The sequence below is a fragment of the Nematocida parisii genome (assembly GCF_000250985.1).
Source record: "Nematocida parisii ERTm1 unplaced genomic scaffold supercont1.1, whole genome shotgun sequence".
Taxonomy (NCBI): domain Eukaryota; kingdom Fungi; phylum Microsporidia; genus Nematocida; species Nematocida parisii.
The window spans coordinates 852,814-867,250 of record NW_013524646.1 but is presented as its reverse complement, the minus strand read 5'-3'; the positions used below and the strand labels follow the sequence as shown (position 1 = coordinate 867,250).

At 37.5% G+C, this 14,437-nt stretch overlaps 12 protein-coding genes and 1 non-coding gene across 13 annotated transcripts; 5 read left to right on the top strand and 8 right to left on the bottom strand.

Annotated features, from left to right (window-relative positions):
- Positions 1–68: 68 nt before the first annotated feature.
- Positions 69–839, top strand: NEPG_00608 (uncharacterized protein; the record flags this gene model as incomplete). The annotated part of the gene is made up of 1 exon (XM_013202985.1): positions 69–839. A coding segment is annotated over one exon (631 nt), but the record flags the coding sequence as incomplete, so codon positions are not given.
- Positions 840–1,121: 282 nt separating this feature from the next.
- On the bottom strand, positions 1,122–1,961 carry NEPG_00607 (uncharacterized protein; the record flags this gene model as incomplete). The annotated part of the gene is made up of 1 exon (XM_013202984.1): positions 1,122–1,961. One exon carries the CDS (start codon positions 1,959–1,961, stop codon positions 1,122–1,124), a length of 840 nt encoding a protein of 279 aa, XP_013058438.1.
- Positions 1,962–1,966: 5 nt separating this feature from the next.
- Positions 1,967–2,224, bottom strand: NEPG_00606 (cyclin-dependent kinase regulatory subunit; the record flags this gene model as incomplete). Its single annotated transcript, XM_013202983.1, has 1 exon — positions 1,967–2,224. The coding sequence occupies one exon, from the start codon at positions 2,222–2,224 to the stop codon at positions 1,967–1,969; it is 258 nt and encodes an 85-aa protein (XP_013058437.1).
- A 25-nt stretch (positions 2,225–2,249) lies between these two features.
- On the bottom strand, positions 2,250–2,331 carry NEPG_02690. Its single transcript has one exon. It is a non-coding gene; the product is annotated as a tRNA-Leu (tRNA).
- A 315-nt stretch (positions 2,332–2,646) lies between these two features.
- NEPG_00605 (uncharacterized protein) lies at positions 2,647–3,134 on the bottom strand (the record flags this gene model as incomplete). Its single annotated transcript, XM_013202982.1, has 1 exon — positions 2,647–3,134. One exon carries the CDS (start codon positions 3,132–3,134, stop codon positions 2,664–2,666), a length of 471 nt encoding a protein of 156 aa, XP_013058436.1. The 3' UTR covers positions 2,647–2,663.
- A 140-nt stretch (positions 3,135–3,274) lies between these two features.
- Positions 3,275–4,610, bottom strand: NEPG_00604 (uncharacterized protein; the record flags this gene model as incomplete). The annotated part of the gene is made up of 1 exon (XM_013202981.1): positions 3,275–4,610. One exon carries the CDS (start codon positions 4,608–4,610, stop codon positions 3,294–3,296), a length of 1,317 nt encoding a protein of 438 aa, XP_013058435.1. The 3' UTR covers positions 3,275–3,293.
- Positions 4,611–5,147: 537 nt separating this feature from the next.
- Positions 5,148–5,984, top strand: NEPG_00603 (uncharacterized protein; the record flags this gene model as incomplete). Its single annotated transcript, XM_013202980.1, has 1 exon — positions 5,148–5,984. The coding sequence occupies one exon, from the start codon at positions 5,148–5,150 to the stop codon at positions 5,982–5,984; it is 837 nt and encodes a 278-aa protein (XP_013058434.1).
- A 189-nt stretch (positions 5,985–6,173) lies between these two features.
- On the bottom strand, positions 6,174–7,970 carry NEPG_00602 (uncharacterized protein; the record flags this gene model as incomplete). The annotated part of the gene is made up of 1 exon (XM_013202979.1): positions 6,174–7,970. One exon carries the CDS (start codon positions 7,968–7,970, stop codon positions 6,321–6,323), a length of 1,650 nt encoding a protein of 549 aa, XP_013058433.1. The 3' UTR covers positions 6,174–6,320.
- A 282-nt stretch (positions 7,971–8,252) lies between these two features.
- Positions 8,253–9,188, bottom strand: NEPG_00601 (uncharacterized protein; the record flags this gene model as incomplete). Its single annotated transcript, XM_013202978.1, has 1 exon — positions 8,253–9,188. One exon carries the CDS (start codon positions 9,186–9,188, stop codon positions 8,490–8,492), a length of 699 nt encoding a protein of 232 aa, XP_013058432.1. The 3' UTR covers positions 8,253–8,489.
- Positions 9,189–9,417: 229 nt separating this feature from the next.
- Positions 9,418–10,251, bottom strand: NEPG_00600 (uncharacterized protein; the record flags this gene model as incomplete). The annotated part of the gene is made up of 1 exon (XM_013202977.1): positions 9,418–10,251. Exon 1 carries the CDS (start codon positions 10,243–10,245, stop codon positions 9,418–9,420), a length of 828 nt encoding a protein of 275 aa, XP_013058431.1. The 5' UTR covers positions 10,246–10,251.
- Positions 10,252–10,677: 426 nt separating this feature from the next.
- Positions 10,678–12,802, top strand: NEPG_00599 (uncharacterized protein; the record flags this gene model as incomplete). Its single annotated transcript, XM_013202976.1, has 1 exon — positions 10,678–12,802. One exon carries the CDS (start codon positions 10,678–10,680, stop codon positions 12,691–12,693), a length of 2,016 nt encoding a protein of 671 aa, XP_013058430.1. The 3' UTR covers positions 12,694–12,802.
- NEPG_00598 (uncharacterized protein) lies at positions 12,802–13,042 on the top strand (the record flags this gene model as incomplete). The annotated part of the gene is made up of 1 exon (XM_013202975.1): positions 12,802–13,042. The coding sequence occupies exon 1, from the start codon at positions 12,806–12,808 to the stop codon at positions 13,040–13,042; it is 237 nt and encodes a 78-aa protein (XP_013058429.1). The 5' UTR covers positions 12,802–12,805.
- A 124-nt stretch (positions 13,043–13,166) lies between these two features.
- NEPG_00597 (uncharacterized protein) lies at positions 13,167–13,936 on the top strand (the record flags this gene model as incomplete). Its single annotated transcript, XM_013202974.1, has 1 exon — positions 13,167–13,936. One exon carries the CDS (start codon positions 13,167–13,169, stop codon positions 13,863–13,865), a length of 699 nt encoding a protein of 232 aa, XP_013058428.1. The 3' UTR covers positions 13,866–13,936.
- Positions 13,937–14,437: the final 501 nt, after the last annotated feature.

Here is a 14,437-nt window from a genome sequence, read left to right as displayed (position 1 = left end):
CCATCAGAATATCTTTAGGCTCTTTTGATTTTAGATGAAATGCATTAATTTTTGCATGTGCTACAGCCCATGGCAAGAAACCAAGAAGAAAAAAAAGAAAGCACACTAGCGGGCGGAAGCACTTCAGAAAAAAAAGAAAGCAAGCCAGAAAGAATTCTGCCATATTCTGTAAAGGATTTTATCCCGTCTAAATATGGGGCGCCTCTTCTTAAGGAGCTGGAAGTCCCATTTAAAAAGAAGCACGGTGCACTGTTATCTCAGCACAAAGACAAAACTGCTCTGCATAAATACATGCGAGCTCTGGTAAAGGTGTACACCAGCTGGGCACAGTCTTCTCCCCTCTGTGGAAATAAAAGAGCAAGAATGTACACACTCTTAAAAGAAATCGAAGTGGCTACCAAGGCTCAGAAAGTGCCTATATCCACTGCCATACCGCAGAATACTGTACAACCAACTACAAGCAATAGAACAGCCAGTGACTCGCAAATAGCAGCAGGGCCAGACTCAGAGAGCATTGATACTCTTCTTGAGAACACCGCATACAACACACAGTCGTTCTCTATGCTGGGCACATCCCAAACAGAAACAGACACACTTCTGAATACAACACAGACTGATAATATATCTGACCTCCTAGACATTTCAGACGTGTCATCTGATGATATAGTGGTAGGCAGAAGACGATTTAAAAAAGACTAGGCATGTGATGTACACAATAATTAGCACCCACTTATTTTGTTTTTATTATAAAGCATTCGGATACTGTCCGAAAACATGTACACATTATAAAACATTTGGGTTATTTTTACACTGAAAGAGAAAATAAATATTGTTGAACCTATTTAATATTTTATTGCTACAGATCATTACAGCCCTGTGTATAGCTTGAAATAAAACACCCCATTTCAAATTATTTTTAGTCAACTTCTGTTATACATCTACTCAGTGATAGATAATGTGCTTGTATATTATGTTTATACCTGCTGCTTTTAATAAAAATTCTTTTCTGGCATGCATGCTCTGAAATATAACTGAGATAAAGGCAACACAAGATATTAATATGAGTTGTGTTTATGCTGCAATGGCTGGGCAAACAGTGCACTGTTTAAGACAAATATCCCTTAATTAAGATACTTTTCTAAGAAGAACGAAAATATTTCGGATACTTTTTCTATCGGCGGTGGAGTAGCCCGTATTGAGCTGAGGAAGTCTATTTCTGCCTGCCTGGATATTTTAAGAGGAACTTGTGTGGTTCTCCTTTTTTCCTCCAAGACTTTATTAACAACCTCCTTGACATTCTGTAAATATTTTGTGTTTAAAGGCGCACCCATTAGTTTCTTAGAAGATGTCCTTGGCTTAACTACATTGTGCAAAAGGCACCATACTCTTTCAAGCGCAGAGTCATTGCACATCTTAATATTGGCATCGTCTGCTATAAAGCAAGGAGCATCCCATTTGTCTACACGCCGCGGTATTTCAAATATCCGGGAAACTACAGAAAACTCTTCTGTTTTGCCTGTTTTTGTACTTATATCTGCTGCTGTCCCGCTCACGCCAAGGATTCCTTCAATCTCCTCTACAGAAATCTCTCCTCCTTCATTGTATCCAGCACTGCAGTATATATGCGCAGTGTCTATCCCCATATTTTTCGCTGTTGATGCAATCTCATACCGAAGCCCCTTTATGTGGAGTGGTGCATATATTGCCACTAAAACTCTTTTACTAAGCTTATTCTGGATAATTGACCGCATTTTGGCAGTTTCCTCCTTTGCATTCACGCCCACAGAGTTTTGAAGAACCACTAAAACAGAATCTATTGTAGACAAGGCCTCTCCAGACACGTCCACTGGGTCCCCGCCTGTTTTTTCCATAGTATATTTCCTAGCGAGCTGTGCCAGAATATTGCAGAATAAATCCTTCTTCTCTATAGACGGAAGGCCAGAGAGTATAAACAAGGGCATATAATTTAGTGTATAGCAGATTTTTTAAATAGTAAAACATGTGGCTCTGGGTTGTGCCGCATATAATGCCTCCATCCCTTGCTCTGCGTAATGCCAAGGGCCCGCCATTCTGTCTCCTCCAACAGTCTGTCCCTAGGAAGCAGCTGTGCAAGTTCCTTGGGAAGGATAACGTGCCTGTACAGGTTGTTATTTATGTCTGCGTATGTTTCGCTGTAGTATATCTGCTCTGAGAGTGCTGCTATGTCAATTAGATCACTCGTCATGGATTTAAAAAAAGGATAAAATAAATGACAGAAGAGGGATTCGAACCCTCGCCCTCGGAAGGACTAGAACCTGAATCTAGCGTCTTAGACCACTCGACCATTCTGCCTCTATATTTATTCGCCAACAACCCGCAATCACAAATAGCGCCATGCCCATATAACGTATACATACTATATGCCCGAAATAAACGCTAAAATATGCACAAATAAACAGATGATGTAGAATTCAAATAAATAAGAAGTATTCAGTCCGCTAAGCCACTTTTCGGCGGTTTCACAATTAATCTATTCATATTGTATAAATTCTAACAGTGCGCTATTAAATAATTGAATGTGCTGAAAATCCTTCTAGTTTATTTAAGTTGCACGTGCAAGGTTTATTATACCCCAAAAATCTCATAAGTTAAGTCTGACACCAAATGGTAAGTACTCATATTATTTATTTCTTTGCTATGCTTCTTATCTTGTCTCTTTTAGTGAATCTCACAGATCCAGACTTAGCAGGGGCTTCTCCTGTGCTGCTCTCCATCTTGCTCTTTAAGTCGCTTAATGAAAGACCAACAAATGCTCTTACTGACTTGGCTACCTTTGGTACGGTTACGCTGGATGACTTGAATGCCACTGCCTTCTTTCTAATGATTCTTGAGGCAAGTGTCCAGCCAATCTTCTTTGGGTTCATTCCCATCTGTAAGTGGCTTCTGCACTTTTTCTTTGAGAGCAAAAAGGTTGCTCCGTTTGGGCGTACCAATATTCTTCCTTTTCCTCTGTGGATGGCGTGTCCACTAAAACTGCAAACTCCGAATTTCATTCTGGGGTAGTAAAAGAAAATAAAATAAATTGCTATTTTCAAATATTCGCTGGGGCTGTAATATAGACACAACAGATTTTTTTGTTCTGAATTTCCTAGCATATAGTTGTCACAGACAGTGAAGCCCAGACCATTCCCCTCCTATTTTAAACTGTGCATGATTGTGTGATATAACACCACAAATATGAATGTCAAAATATTTCCGTTGAATTTGCCATAATTTTGAGTAGAGTGAAAATTTGGGGGTATTTTATTACTGTCTTATTTCTTTTGTAGTTCCTCTGGAATTATACCATGGTTCTGCCTTCTAAGCTCTTTCTTTGCTTCTGCCTTTATATGGTTGTATCTATTCTTCATGGCCTTCTTGATCTTTCTGGGGACTATCTGGTGCCTCTTTGTATCTTCTATCTGCATTACATCTCTGTACTTGTTTTTTACAACATTTCCAAGTGCTCTTGAGTCTTCTTCCGCTCGTGTGCATATTTTGGTGCTGGAATTTGGGTCTAATTTCCATATTCGTATGTTTGTATCAACACTCCCTGAAAGAATGTATGCATTGTCACTTGTGCAGCAGATGGCATTTACACCCTGCATTCTCCGGTTGTGGTAGAGTGCTTCTTGTCTGTGCGTTACATCGTTGGTGAATATTCTGACTGTTCTATCTGTTGAACCAGTTACTATTCTTGTTCCATTCGCTGAATGCTCAATATCTGTTATCGCAGTGGTGTGCCCACGGAGCGTCCTTGAAGGAGGCGTAATGTACGTTGAACTATTTCCTGTGTAGTACGTATTGTACATGTATATCTCTCCGTTGTTTGTTCCAGCAGCTATTGTCTCCGGTGACATAGGATCAATTGACATTGCGTTTATCTCAGCCTTTGCTACGATTTCAATTTCACTCTTTCCTGTTCTGTTGTCGTACCCTACAATCTTATTTCCTTCTATCGCATATACCAGAGGCATGTCGTTCTTGCTTATGTACAGCCTTTTGGCCTGCCTTTCTCCTTTATAGCTGGCAACAGCTTTTATTCTGTTTTTGTCAAATATCTCAATTCCATCTACAGTGGATGCATAGAACTGCGTGCCTCCTGCGCCGGCGATGTCTAACACACCCGACCCAGCAATAAACTCTGTCTCATCTGGTGATCCCAAGCTCTCCTGTACACCAGTGAGAACATCTGAATACTTCACATCTCGGTGAAATATATTTGAGCCGCTGCTGTACAGCAGAGCATCGTTCAGAAAGGATAGGGCAACCGGGGTATTTTGATTGAGAGAAATTGTCTCCATCTCCTCGCGCTTGCTCATGTTCCATACTTTCACAGTTCCATCATAGCTGGTGGATGCGTATAGCTCTCCCTGCATTGTAGACCTTACTATGCGGGTGACTCCCTCTGTGTGCCCGCCCAAACAGTCAATAAACGGCTTTCTAAAAATGTGATCTAATTTTACCTCCTTTACTGCTCTCATGTATTCTTTGTGTTTCTCGTTTTGAGTTAGCTCTTTGTCTGAAAAGACTCGTGCTTGGATGCCTCTTCTGCTTCCCCGGTCCAATGTGGCTATGCGGTGTATTCCCATGCGAATAAAAATTCTGCTAGAATGCCTCTATAAATGTGCAAGAAAATTCAGTTATATTGCACAGTGCAGTGCATACAATCTAAAATAGACATCACAGAGAAGTGCATAATTGCAGACTATGCAGATAAGAAATGCCTCTAAATCGTATTACTGCCTGTGAAATACACACTTAATAGAATAGTCAATACGCCAGGAAAAGAAATAGTTAAAATATGCACAGCACTATAAAACTGTAAACAGAACAGAGAATAATAAAAAGAAAGGCACGCCGAGAAAATGAAATTATAACTTTTATCGCATTTCAAGCCACATCTATGTCAGTTCAGAAGTATTTAAGATGACTTTCACGTTATTTTAGAGTAATTTAAATGAATTGAATGCAAAAGACTTTTTTACTGGGCTTGTATATGAAATATGCTCATTATTATAGAATGACAATTATTTTTGCGCTTTTCTGTTTTGATAACTAATTATTGGTATAAATAGACTGAACCACTGCCAAATGCATAAATATTAAGAAATGCGATAGATACAAGAATGTTTAGCAGTAAACCCCATGGATTGTACAAAGTTCCGCTTTCAATTATATGCATAGTTCATGGCATAATGATAATACACTGCATATATAACTGGAAAACCGATCATGTGCAGTTTGTTCCTTTAGTGATCTCTTGCATCTTCTTTATGCTGCTCGATATAAAGTGCTTCATGTGCGAAAGCCTTGAGTATCTTATATGTGTGTTTATGCTGCATATATTAAAAGTGCTTATTCTTCTTTTCTACTCATGCACGCGCACACCAATAGTGGCAATTCTATTTTGGAATAGCATGCTAAAGATTCTTTCATATGTGATTTTAATTTACTGCTACTCTCCTCTGTTTAGGCAAAATTTGTACTTTAAGTATACCTGGGGAGAGACAAGGCCCGCGTTTTTGTTTGAAGAGTCCTTTCTGCAGGCTTTTATAGAGATAAAGATCGGCTGTCTTATTTTCCATAAATTTTCGTGCTTTCTATACAAGCTAGAGCGCGGAGTGTGTGCGTTTTCTCTGTATAATATTATGAACCTTACCGCTCTTATCTCCATATATATCCACATGGGTTTTTACGCAAAGACATCAAACATGGCTGTATACTTCTGTATTTTTTCCTGGATAGGCTATATATTGTGCTATGAAATAGTTCCATTCACTGCTTATTTCTTTGATCCATGTGGAAGCTGCAATATAATGGTTAGCTTCTACAGAAATCTTCATATCCTTAATCTAATCGTTGTAGTTCTTATTCTTGTATACCGAATTTTTACAGCATATCTGAATAAAGATGCCCCTGCAAACATCGTCTCGTACTCTTTGCTTAGAAGAGCAATTGAGTAAAATGCAGTTTTATCTATTTGTAATACTATAGAAATAGTCAGAAAATTTTCCGCCTATTTATTGGCCTACTAGGTATTAAATAGCCCAAATTTCAAATAATTATTTTTATCCTATTTTATTCAGAAAATTCACTTGAATCACCTTATATATTATATGAATAGGCCGCTTTAAAATAAAAAAATATTCTATCTTATTTATTAATGCATGGCTTGCGCAAACACCATAGATAAATATACACCTTTTCATACATTTATTTAATGACTAAAAGTATGCATGAGCTATCTGTCGTGATTGTGTCACACTAAATGTAAATTGAGCTGCTCTTAGCATGCGCATTTAATTAGTGTTTCTTGGAGCATGCCAAACAATGTCTTGGAGAGCCAAGTCTAGTATTGTCTGACTACGCACAGTAAATGAGTAAAATATTGATGGAATGACTATGAAAACAATTGCAGACAGTGCTTGTGCTACAATGGCCCAGAATCGAATGGATCTTCCCATAATGGGATTACTCAGTCTAGATGTGAGCATTGGAAGACGGGTGCTTCTTATAGAAGCAAATATAAGCACGCCAATTATTATCAAAGAACTTAGCATAAACATACTAAGCCCAATGGATAAAGAAGTAGACGTTGATTTTGCACTTGTGAAAAAGTCTTCTCTATTTCCAATATTAAGATATTCTAAAGGATACATACCTAGCTTGAAATACATAAACGTTTGTATAATTCCTTTCCAGCATCCGAAAATTACAAATGTAAGCGAGTAGATTGCTCGGAATAGCCTGTAAAATGGAGCTCCATATCTTCTATTAATGATGTATGTGATGATTTCTGTTGGAATCTCAATAAATAGAATCATAAGGAATGTAAGAGTGCTTCTTAAGGTCTGTACGCACACATTTGATATTATTTCAATAGACTCTAGGAAAGTTTTTGTAATACTTTCTATAATAGACTCATAAAGCGTATGCCCGCACCTTACCTCTCCAACCAGGGATCCCAAAAAGAAAGACACTATTTGAACAAAAACTCCGTATAGATGCACACTAGCAATGATGCTTCCTATAATAGCAGCTCGTGTCAGATTGCTGGAATCTTTGCAGGCCTTTCTTAGAGCAAAGAAGGCATTTACTGCCCACTCAACTGTGCTGGAATTAATTAAAAAGGCAAGCCCGCTAAATGGCATTGTAATAAAAATAGCCCAAATTCCTAAAATAATAGGCATGTAGTGCTTTATCCTTATTCTTCCCTCTTCTTTTTCTTCCACTGCTGTGTCATATTCATCAAGCAGAAGGCTTTTCTGGCTATTAGTACCATCGGCATACTTTTTCCTCTCTAATTGATAGAGATCCTCAAAAGCAACTCCATTCTTTCTCTGGACTTGAACATATGGAGTATCTATATCAAGTGTCTCTGTTTCTATTGGAACATGGTACGCTATGATTTTTTTGCTTATTATGTATCCCGGAACAGAGAATGCCAGCCCAAGAAGTGCACTGACTATAAGTCGGTGATTAAGTGGCATGTTCTCTAAAAATAGGCTTAACCCAAACATTGAAAGCATAGACCCAATAGCACAGCAGGTAATTGTTACAAGTACGCCTATAGTATACTTAGTAAATAGAATTCTTCTAGAAACTAGTGACTGGCCTACAAATGCCCCAAATATTGTAAGAAGATATATACCACCCTGCACCAGGCCTAGCACTAGCAAAGAATGGTTTTCTTTTAATGCATCGGCTAAAATATCCAGTCGTATATTTTTTAGCAAAGCAGATATCTCTTCTGTATGTTTAGTAATCATAAACACCCAATACATAATGAGAGTAAAATTAGCAAATACAACAGCACAGAATAAACCAACTGTAAAAAGACCATTAAACAGTGTTTTTCCTTCGGCTTGATTATTGCGTACCGTGAATGTTCTATTATTTATGTGGTTCATAGATTCTTCTAGCGCATTTAAAGGAATGCTTTGTAACATCAATATATTGCAAATTTTTGCAATATTTATAATAATACTTTTTAAAAATATAATTCATAGATATATATGATACTAATAAATGTTCTTTATTGCTCTTCTGCAAATCTAAGTGAGACATCTTCAGTCTATTTTATCAGATGCACCTTTCTACTAAAAAGAAAATTTTCTACCTTTATTCTGAACTATAATAGGTGGAAGAGAATGAATTTCTAAGTAGTTATAACGGAATTAATTATTTAATTTTCTAATAAATTAAACCATAATTCAGTGCTTGTTTATAGAACACAAAAACTTCGGGTTACTTAAATTCTAATACACGGTGCTCGGATTTAGTGATTTGGTATATAACCCGAAATTTATTTAAATGAACTAGTCACTGCAGTTATATACACACGCTGGCTTAAAAATACTGATTTATACTTCTAATTGCATAATCCGAAAATACTAGCTGATATAATTTTATAGCTTTGATAAGTGCGTGTACTGTTCGTAGCATCTCAATGTATGTTAATGCCTTGGCTAGATTTCTATCTCTGCGTCCTCAATATCTGGCAGATCCTCAATGCTTGCATTCTGTGATTCTGCAAATCTGTGCACTGCCCCGTATAAATCATCTGATATTTCTATAACACCGGGCATTGCAGTTTCTCTGAAAGAGGATCCAGCTTGGATCTCTGCTGTAACTTTAGACCAATTCAGTTCTTTGTCTACTTTGACTCTTATTGTTCTTCTTTTATACCCCAACTGTATTGCCTTTTTAAGAATGTCTGACAACTGTATTTTCATTGGTTTGGCGCTTGGCACATAGTTTACTTTTCTTAGAATGCTTTCAGCTTCAGCATGTGTTAGAGTCTCCCCGCTTTCTTTTCGCATTCGGTGGACAATCCCCTCTGCAATTTCTTTTTTAGCACTCTCTTGCTCGTAGACACGCGTGGCGCTGTCCTTCCTTTCTGTGCCATGCTTAAGTATTGTTTCAAGTGCAGCTGTGTGCACTCGACCAAACTCCTCCTGCACGCTCTTTTTGCTTGCAAGCTTGCCTTTGCTTATATCTGAAAAGATGCTTTCAGTACACAAAACATCATCTAAAGATGCGGTCTGCCTTCTATACTCATAGAGTTTCTTTGGGTGAGCAGCCACCTCGTAATTACCATGCTTTCCTTTATACACCACAACAACCACATCCTGCAGCTTTTTAATGTTTTCCGGCGTGAATATCATAATGAAAAAAACCGCACAGCATTCTATTTATGCATAGATAGAAAAGTACAAGAACATATAGCATTAAAATCAGCACGTATACTCTCTAAAAATCTGAAAAGCACTATATTACCGTATAGAGAATATAAATTAATCGATCAGAAGAGGCACTAACAAAATAGTTGGGAAAATCATTAAATGCAAGTGTTTGCACTACAAAAATAACAATAGAAGATAGCGAAAATCATATTTATTTCTTGAGAACGGATGCGAGCTCGGGCATGTCGTACTCTGCAGCGGCTGCAAGGGCCATGATGTTTCTTGCTCCAATCTGGAGCTCCTGGGAGACTGTAGACTCTGTTACGTAGCCTGCTCCAAGGGCAAGTGCAGCTAATGTGCTGACTGCCTCCTTTACCATTGTCTCAACAGACTCTGGGGTTATCTTCAGATACTCGCAGTCGAAGAACTTTCCGTCAGAGTATGCGTAGAGCACCTTCATTTTGTAGATGAAAGGAGTGACTCCCAGAAGAGAAAGAAGTGCTGCCTCTGAGTGACCTACTCTCTTTCCTTCGTAAAGGGCCTGGCACTTTGATAAAATCTCAATCTTTCCCTTTGTAATTTTGGTGGCAATTCCAAGAGCCTGGAAGAACCCAGTCTTTTCTGGGGTTAAGCTGGTTGCAATTGGCTCAATCCATACGTCGCACTGGGATAAGTCTCCTGGCTTGGCAACTGCATGCACTTTGTTGGCTTCAAAGATGTCCTCAATGTCGCTCAGAGATCCATTGGTGAAAACTATTCCGACATTGTTCTTGATGACGTTCTCTACATCCTTCAGCTCTGGAACATTCTCGGATATCTTCTTCAGAGCGGTCTTAATGGTGGTGTTCTTTCCCATTAAAAACTCTCCCTTTCCTCTCAGGCCCTGTCTAATGGTCTGGCACTGGTTGGATGAGATGTTTGTCATGTCTACAATCATGAACTTCTTGTATGTAGTGAAGAAGTCCTGGGTTCTTTCGAAGACCAGATTCTTTCTGTTGGTTTTTATTAATTGTTTCTGTTGTTGTTTCACTTGCAGCATTGATGTTGTTGAAATGTCATGGGCATAAAAATAAAATATTTTTATGCATTCTATAACTGGAAATGCTCAGCCTGTTTTAACTTCTATACAAGATATTTTATTTGAATACACACAGCCACTTAAACTCCGCCATAGATAGGCCAGCCCATAACTATACTGATTTTATTTATACTTCTTCTCTTTCTACTGCTGTATTAGAAGATTGCACTCACAAAAAGCATTCTGGTATGCTTGTGCTATGTTTCGCAGAGCACTTGTTAAATTCTTACTTTAGTAGCCTTTATATTGGAAATTGGCGTATCGAGTCTTTATATGACTATTTATGATTCTTTTGCAGATTTTTCTCTATTTCTTTCATCTGTGTGATTTTCTAATTACAGCAGACTTATTCTATGAGATATATATATTTATTTATTTCAAACATAAACACAAATGGATCCTCCAGTAGCCAGCATAAACACAGAAAGATTTACGACGTACTGGGAAGTAATTCAAGGAGAGGCGAACAAACTGGCAAGTGGAGTGAAATGCAGTGGCATGAAGATATACTCGTCTATATACCACATTGTGTGTGGCGGGGACGTATCATACGCCGTGCGCCTTCACTGGTGCATCGGAAAGTTCTTCTTTGCATTCTGTGTCAAGCTAAGAGAAAAAATACAGGGAGAAGATTGGGTGAAAGAGTACGCCGCTGCATTCAATATATACGAAAACACCGTAGAAACAATAGATCTTCTATCTCTCCACTTAAATGAAGCTATTCTGGAAAACAAAGAGTGCAAAAATGTGAAAGACCTTGGGTATATTATCTGGGAAAGGTGCATTCTTAGACAGAGGTATGAAGGAAACCTCCCCGCTTTATCTGAGTCGCTTCCAAAAAGAAGAAAGTACGCCGAGGTGTGCCTTAGATCTCTTAGTAAAATTATTACCAACTCCGAGAACCGATTTGAGTACTACAAGAACAACTATGAGGCAGGGCTTTTTTCCCTTATCATAGAAGAGTTTAAGTACGCAGTCAACATTCAAGGTGAGATAAAACTAGCCAGCTATCTTTTAAAGTGCAGCAATTGCATTAAAGACAGCATAAAGACATACACACCGCTTTTACTTCCTATTTCTTTACCTGCATTAGAAGAAGCATTGGAAAAGGTTATTTTCTCAAAGCATCCACACGCTGTAAAAGAGGAGATGCTACGAATTCTTATGAAAAAAGACAAACAGGAGATAAAAGACCTATGCCTGTCTGCGCGCCTATTAAGTAAAAAGGTTTTCCCTGCATTTCTTGAGTGTATAAAAGAGTTTATCAATAATACGTGGACCACTGAAAAAACATGCCAGGCTGCAATAGCCACATACATTGAGCTGTCTGACCTTTTAATGCCGGATAAGTGTGCAAAAACACTGTGTGTGCTTAAAAAGGTTCTTTCTACAAAAATATCTCTGGCAGGAATAGGCAAAGAGATGGGAGACTATCTTGAGTCTCTTATCAATGAAAAAAACGTGGACAAGATCAAGCAGATGAATATTCTTTTAGACTCCTTGCCCATAAAAGAAGAAAAACAGGTTTTCTATAACATGTATACATCCAAGCTAGCAGAAAGGCTTTACTCCCTTAAGTTTGATCCTGCTGTTGAAAAAGAAACCATAGTCAATTTAAATCTACCGTGGCTGCTTAAAAAGAAAGTTAACAAAATATTTGATGATATGGTGCAGAGCACTAATGAGAATGAACTATTTAAGCAGGCATATGGTGCAGAGCACTTTAGATACCTTACTTCAAATAGCAACGAAATATTCTTTTACGGAATTATTACGACTGCCTGTGTATGGCCTATTTCTGAAGAAGCAATTCAGACAACACGCTTTCCTGCTGAGATAGACAGCATTCTCACTGCATTTTCTGGCCAGTATCTTGCAAAGCACGCTAGAAGAAGACTTGCTTGGGCCGATGCCTTATCTATAATTGAAGTTGAGATTACGACAGATAAAGTATATAACGTGTCGATGAGTCTTACACACTATTCTGTTTTAGATATAGTTGAGAAGAGTCCTGGCATGCTTGACCATATCTCAAAAGAGGCAGGCCTGTCCACAAAAGCTACTGCAAATCTAATCGAGCCTTTTGTTCGGCTTTCAATTATACAGTGCACTAACGAAATTTACAGCATTAATAGCAAGTTTACCTCTGCAACAGAGAATATAACAATACAAGCAGCAGAAAGCACGCTTAAAAGAATAGGAAATAGAAAGTCATACTATCAGGCATGGATCTCGCGAAAGCTAAAGCAAATGGGAGAGTGCCCGCTTAATGCTCTTTCAGACACACTGCAGAAAACACATACCAGCATTTTTGAATGGAATGTGCAGGAGTATAGCGAAGCCCTTAGAAGCCTGAATGACCGAGGATTAGTTGAAATTGCAGACACCACAATAAAATACCTCCCATAGACAGTTGATATCTAATGTGGCATGTATGCATAGGGAAATTCTCGTTTTTGCTAAATTTCTGATCTTTACACACTGTACTAACCCGAAATTAAAATAAATCAAATAACTAACTATGTCTGTTATACCAACTAACTTGGTGTGCAAAGCCTGCAATTCGCACAGCATAAGTACAGCAGGGCATGCACGAATTTTCATCTATATTCCTAGTTGTAATACAGTGCATGCGCCTAAATGCTTATATGCAATTCGCACTCTGCTATTATGTAAGACTATTATAGACCAGCTCCAAAAATTAAAGAGTAATATAAAATTAGAAATAAGATCTGTCCTTTTAACGATGGTTATATAAATATAATTAATTTTCACGTTTATTGAAATTAGACCTTTTATAGGTATACTAGTCCATTTGGAAACAAATTATTCCTTTTACAGAAAAATTAGTCTCTATATAAAGGCCATGGTCATAATCTGCCATGATAGGCACAATAAACGTTCCGTCGCAGTCAACAATAGACCTTTATCTGCACAACAATCCATACCTTAAGACTATTGCAGGCATGCTCTCTTATGACAATATTATCTCTAATATAAGAGATTTGGTTATAGCGCTTATGCTTGGCGTCTCTATTATAACTGGGCACAGCGCGCTCTGCCGTCTTTATACTGCTGATATATACTCTTTCTATTGTTTTGTTCTAGTCTCTGCTATTGCAGTCTCTATAGCCATTATAAACTTTCTGCCAAGCAAAGATGGCAAGAAGCGAATGTCATCAAAGCAAAGAAAACTATTTACTATTTTGTTCTCTCTGTTTTTAACTGTTCCAAGCATCATACAAGGAGAGCCCTGGCTTTTTTTCTTACTAACCAATCTGCTTGTTGGAAATAATGACTATCTATTAGTTCTAGCAGGGCACGCCTTTCTGTATTTTCTGACACGTTTCAATTTTCCTCAAACATTCCTTACTGCATTGAATTTCTGTCCTGGAATTTTAGCTTTTATATGTACGCTTGAAGACAGAATAAACAGCACATGGCAAACCAAATTATCTCTATTTCATTGCCACCGGACAATAACAGGCGCAGCAACTGTATTAGCAGTTTTTATAAGCATATTCTATATAATACAAACGAATCCATACATACACATCAACACATCACCAATAGATGTATAGATTTACATTTTTGGGCAGGAATATGCTTTCAGCGAATAGTAAAGCCACACTGGCAATTTCTATTTTAGAGCACTCTTTTCTATTATGTACTTGTTAATACAGAATAGTATTTTGATCCAGCCTGAATACGCTTGGATTATTCATAAATATTTCTTTTATTTATAATTTTATTTTGTGTATACTCTAATTATACTAGACTCTTTTATGATGGCTTTTAAAACAAAATAGTGAAATGTCGAAAAAGTTAAATATTTTTGGGCCTAAGACAAAACGCTAAAATGTTTGGGATTTTCAGCCAAATAATCATATATTTTAAAATACAGTTAGAATATAAACAGAATACCAACAGATCAGAAAGCACAAACATAGTAAAACAAATATAAGCACTAAAATTACAAACACAGGTCTTCTATAGTACACTAAGCGTAGTATAATAACTCTTAATAGCACCACACTGCATAAATAAAATGTGAATATACTGAATTCTTCTAGTAGTAGTAATAAATTTATTTAAAAAATATTTAAATCAATTGCTGTATATTCCGAAATTTAATTGTATTTGTACAACATAT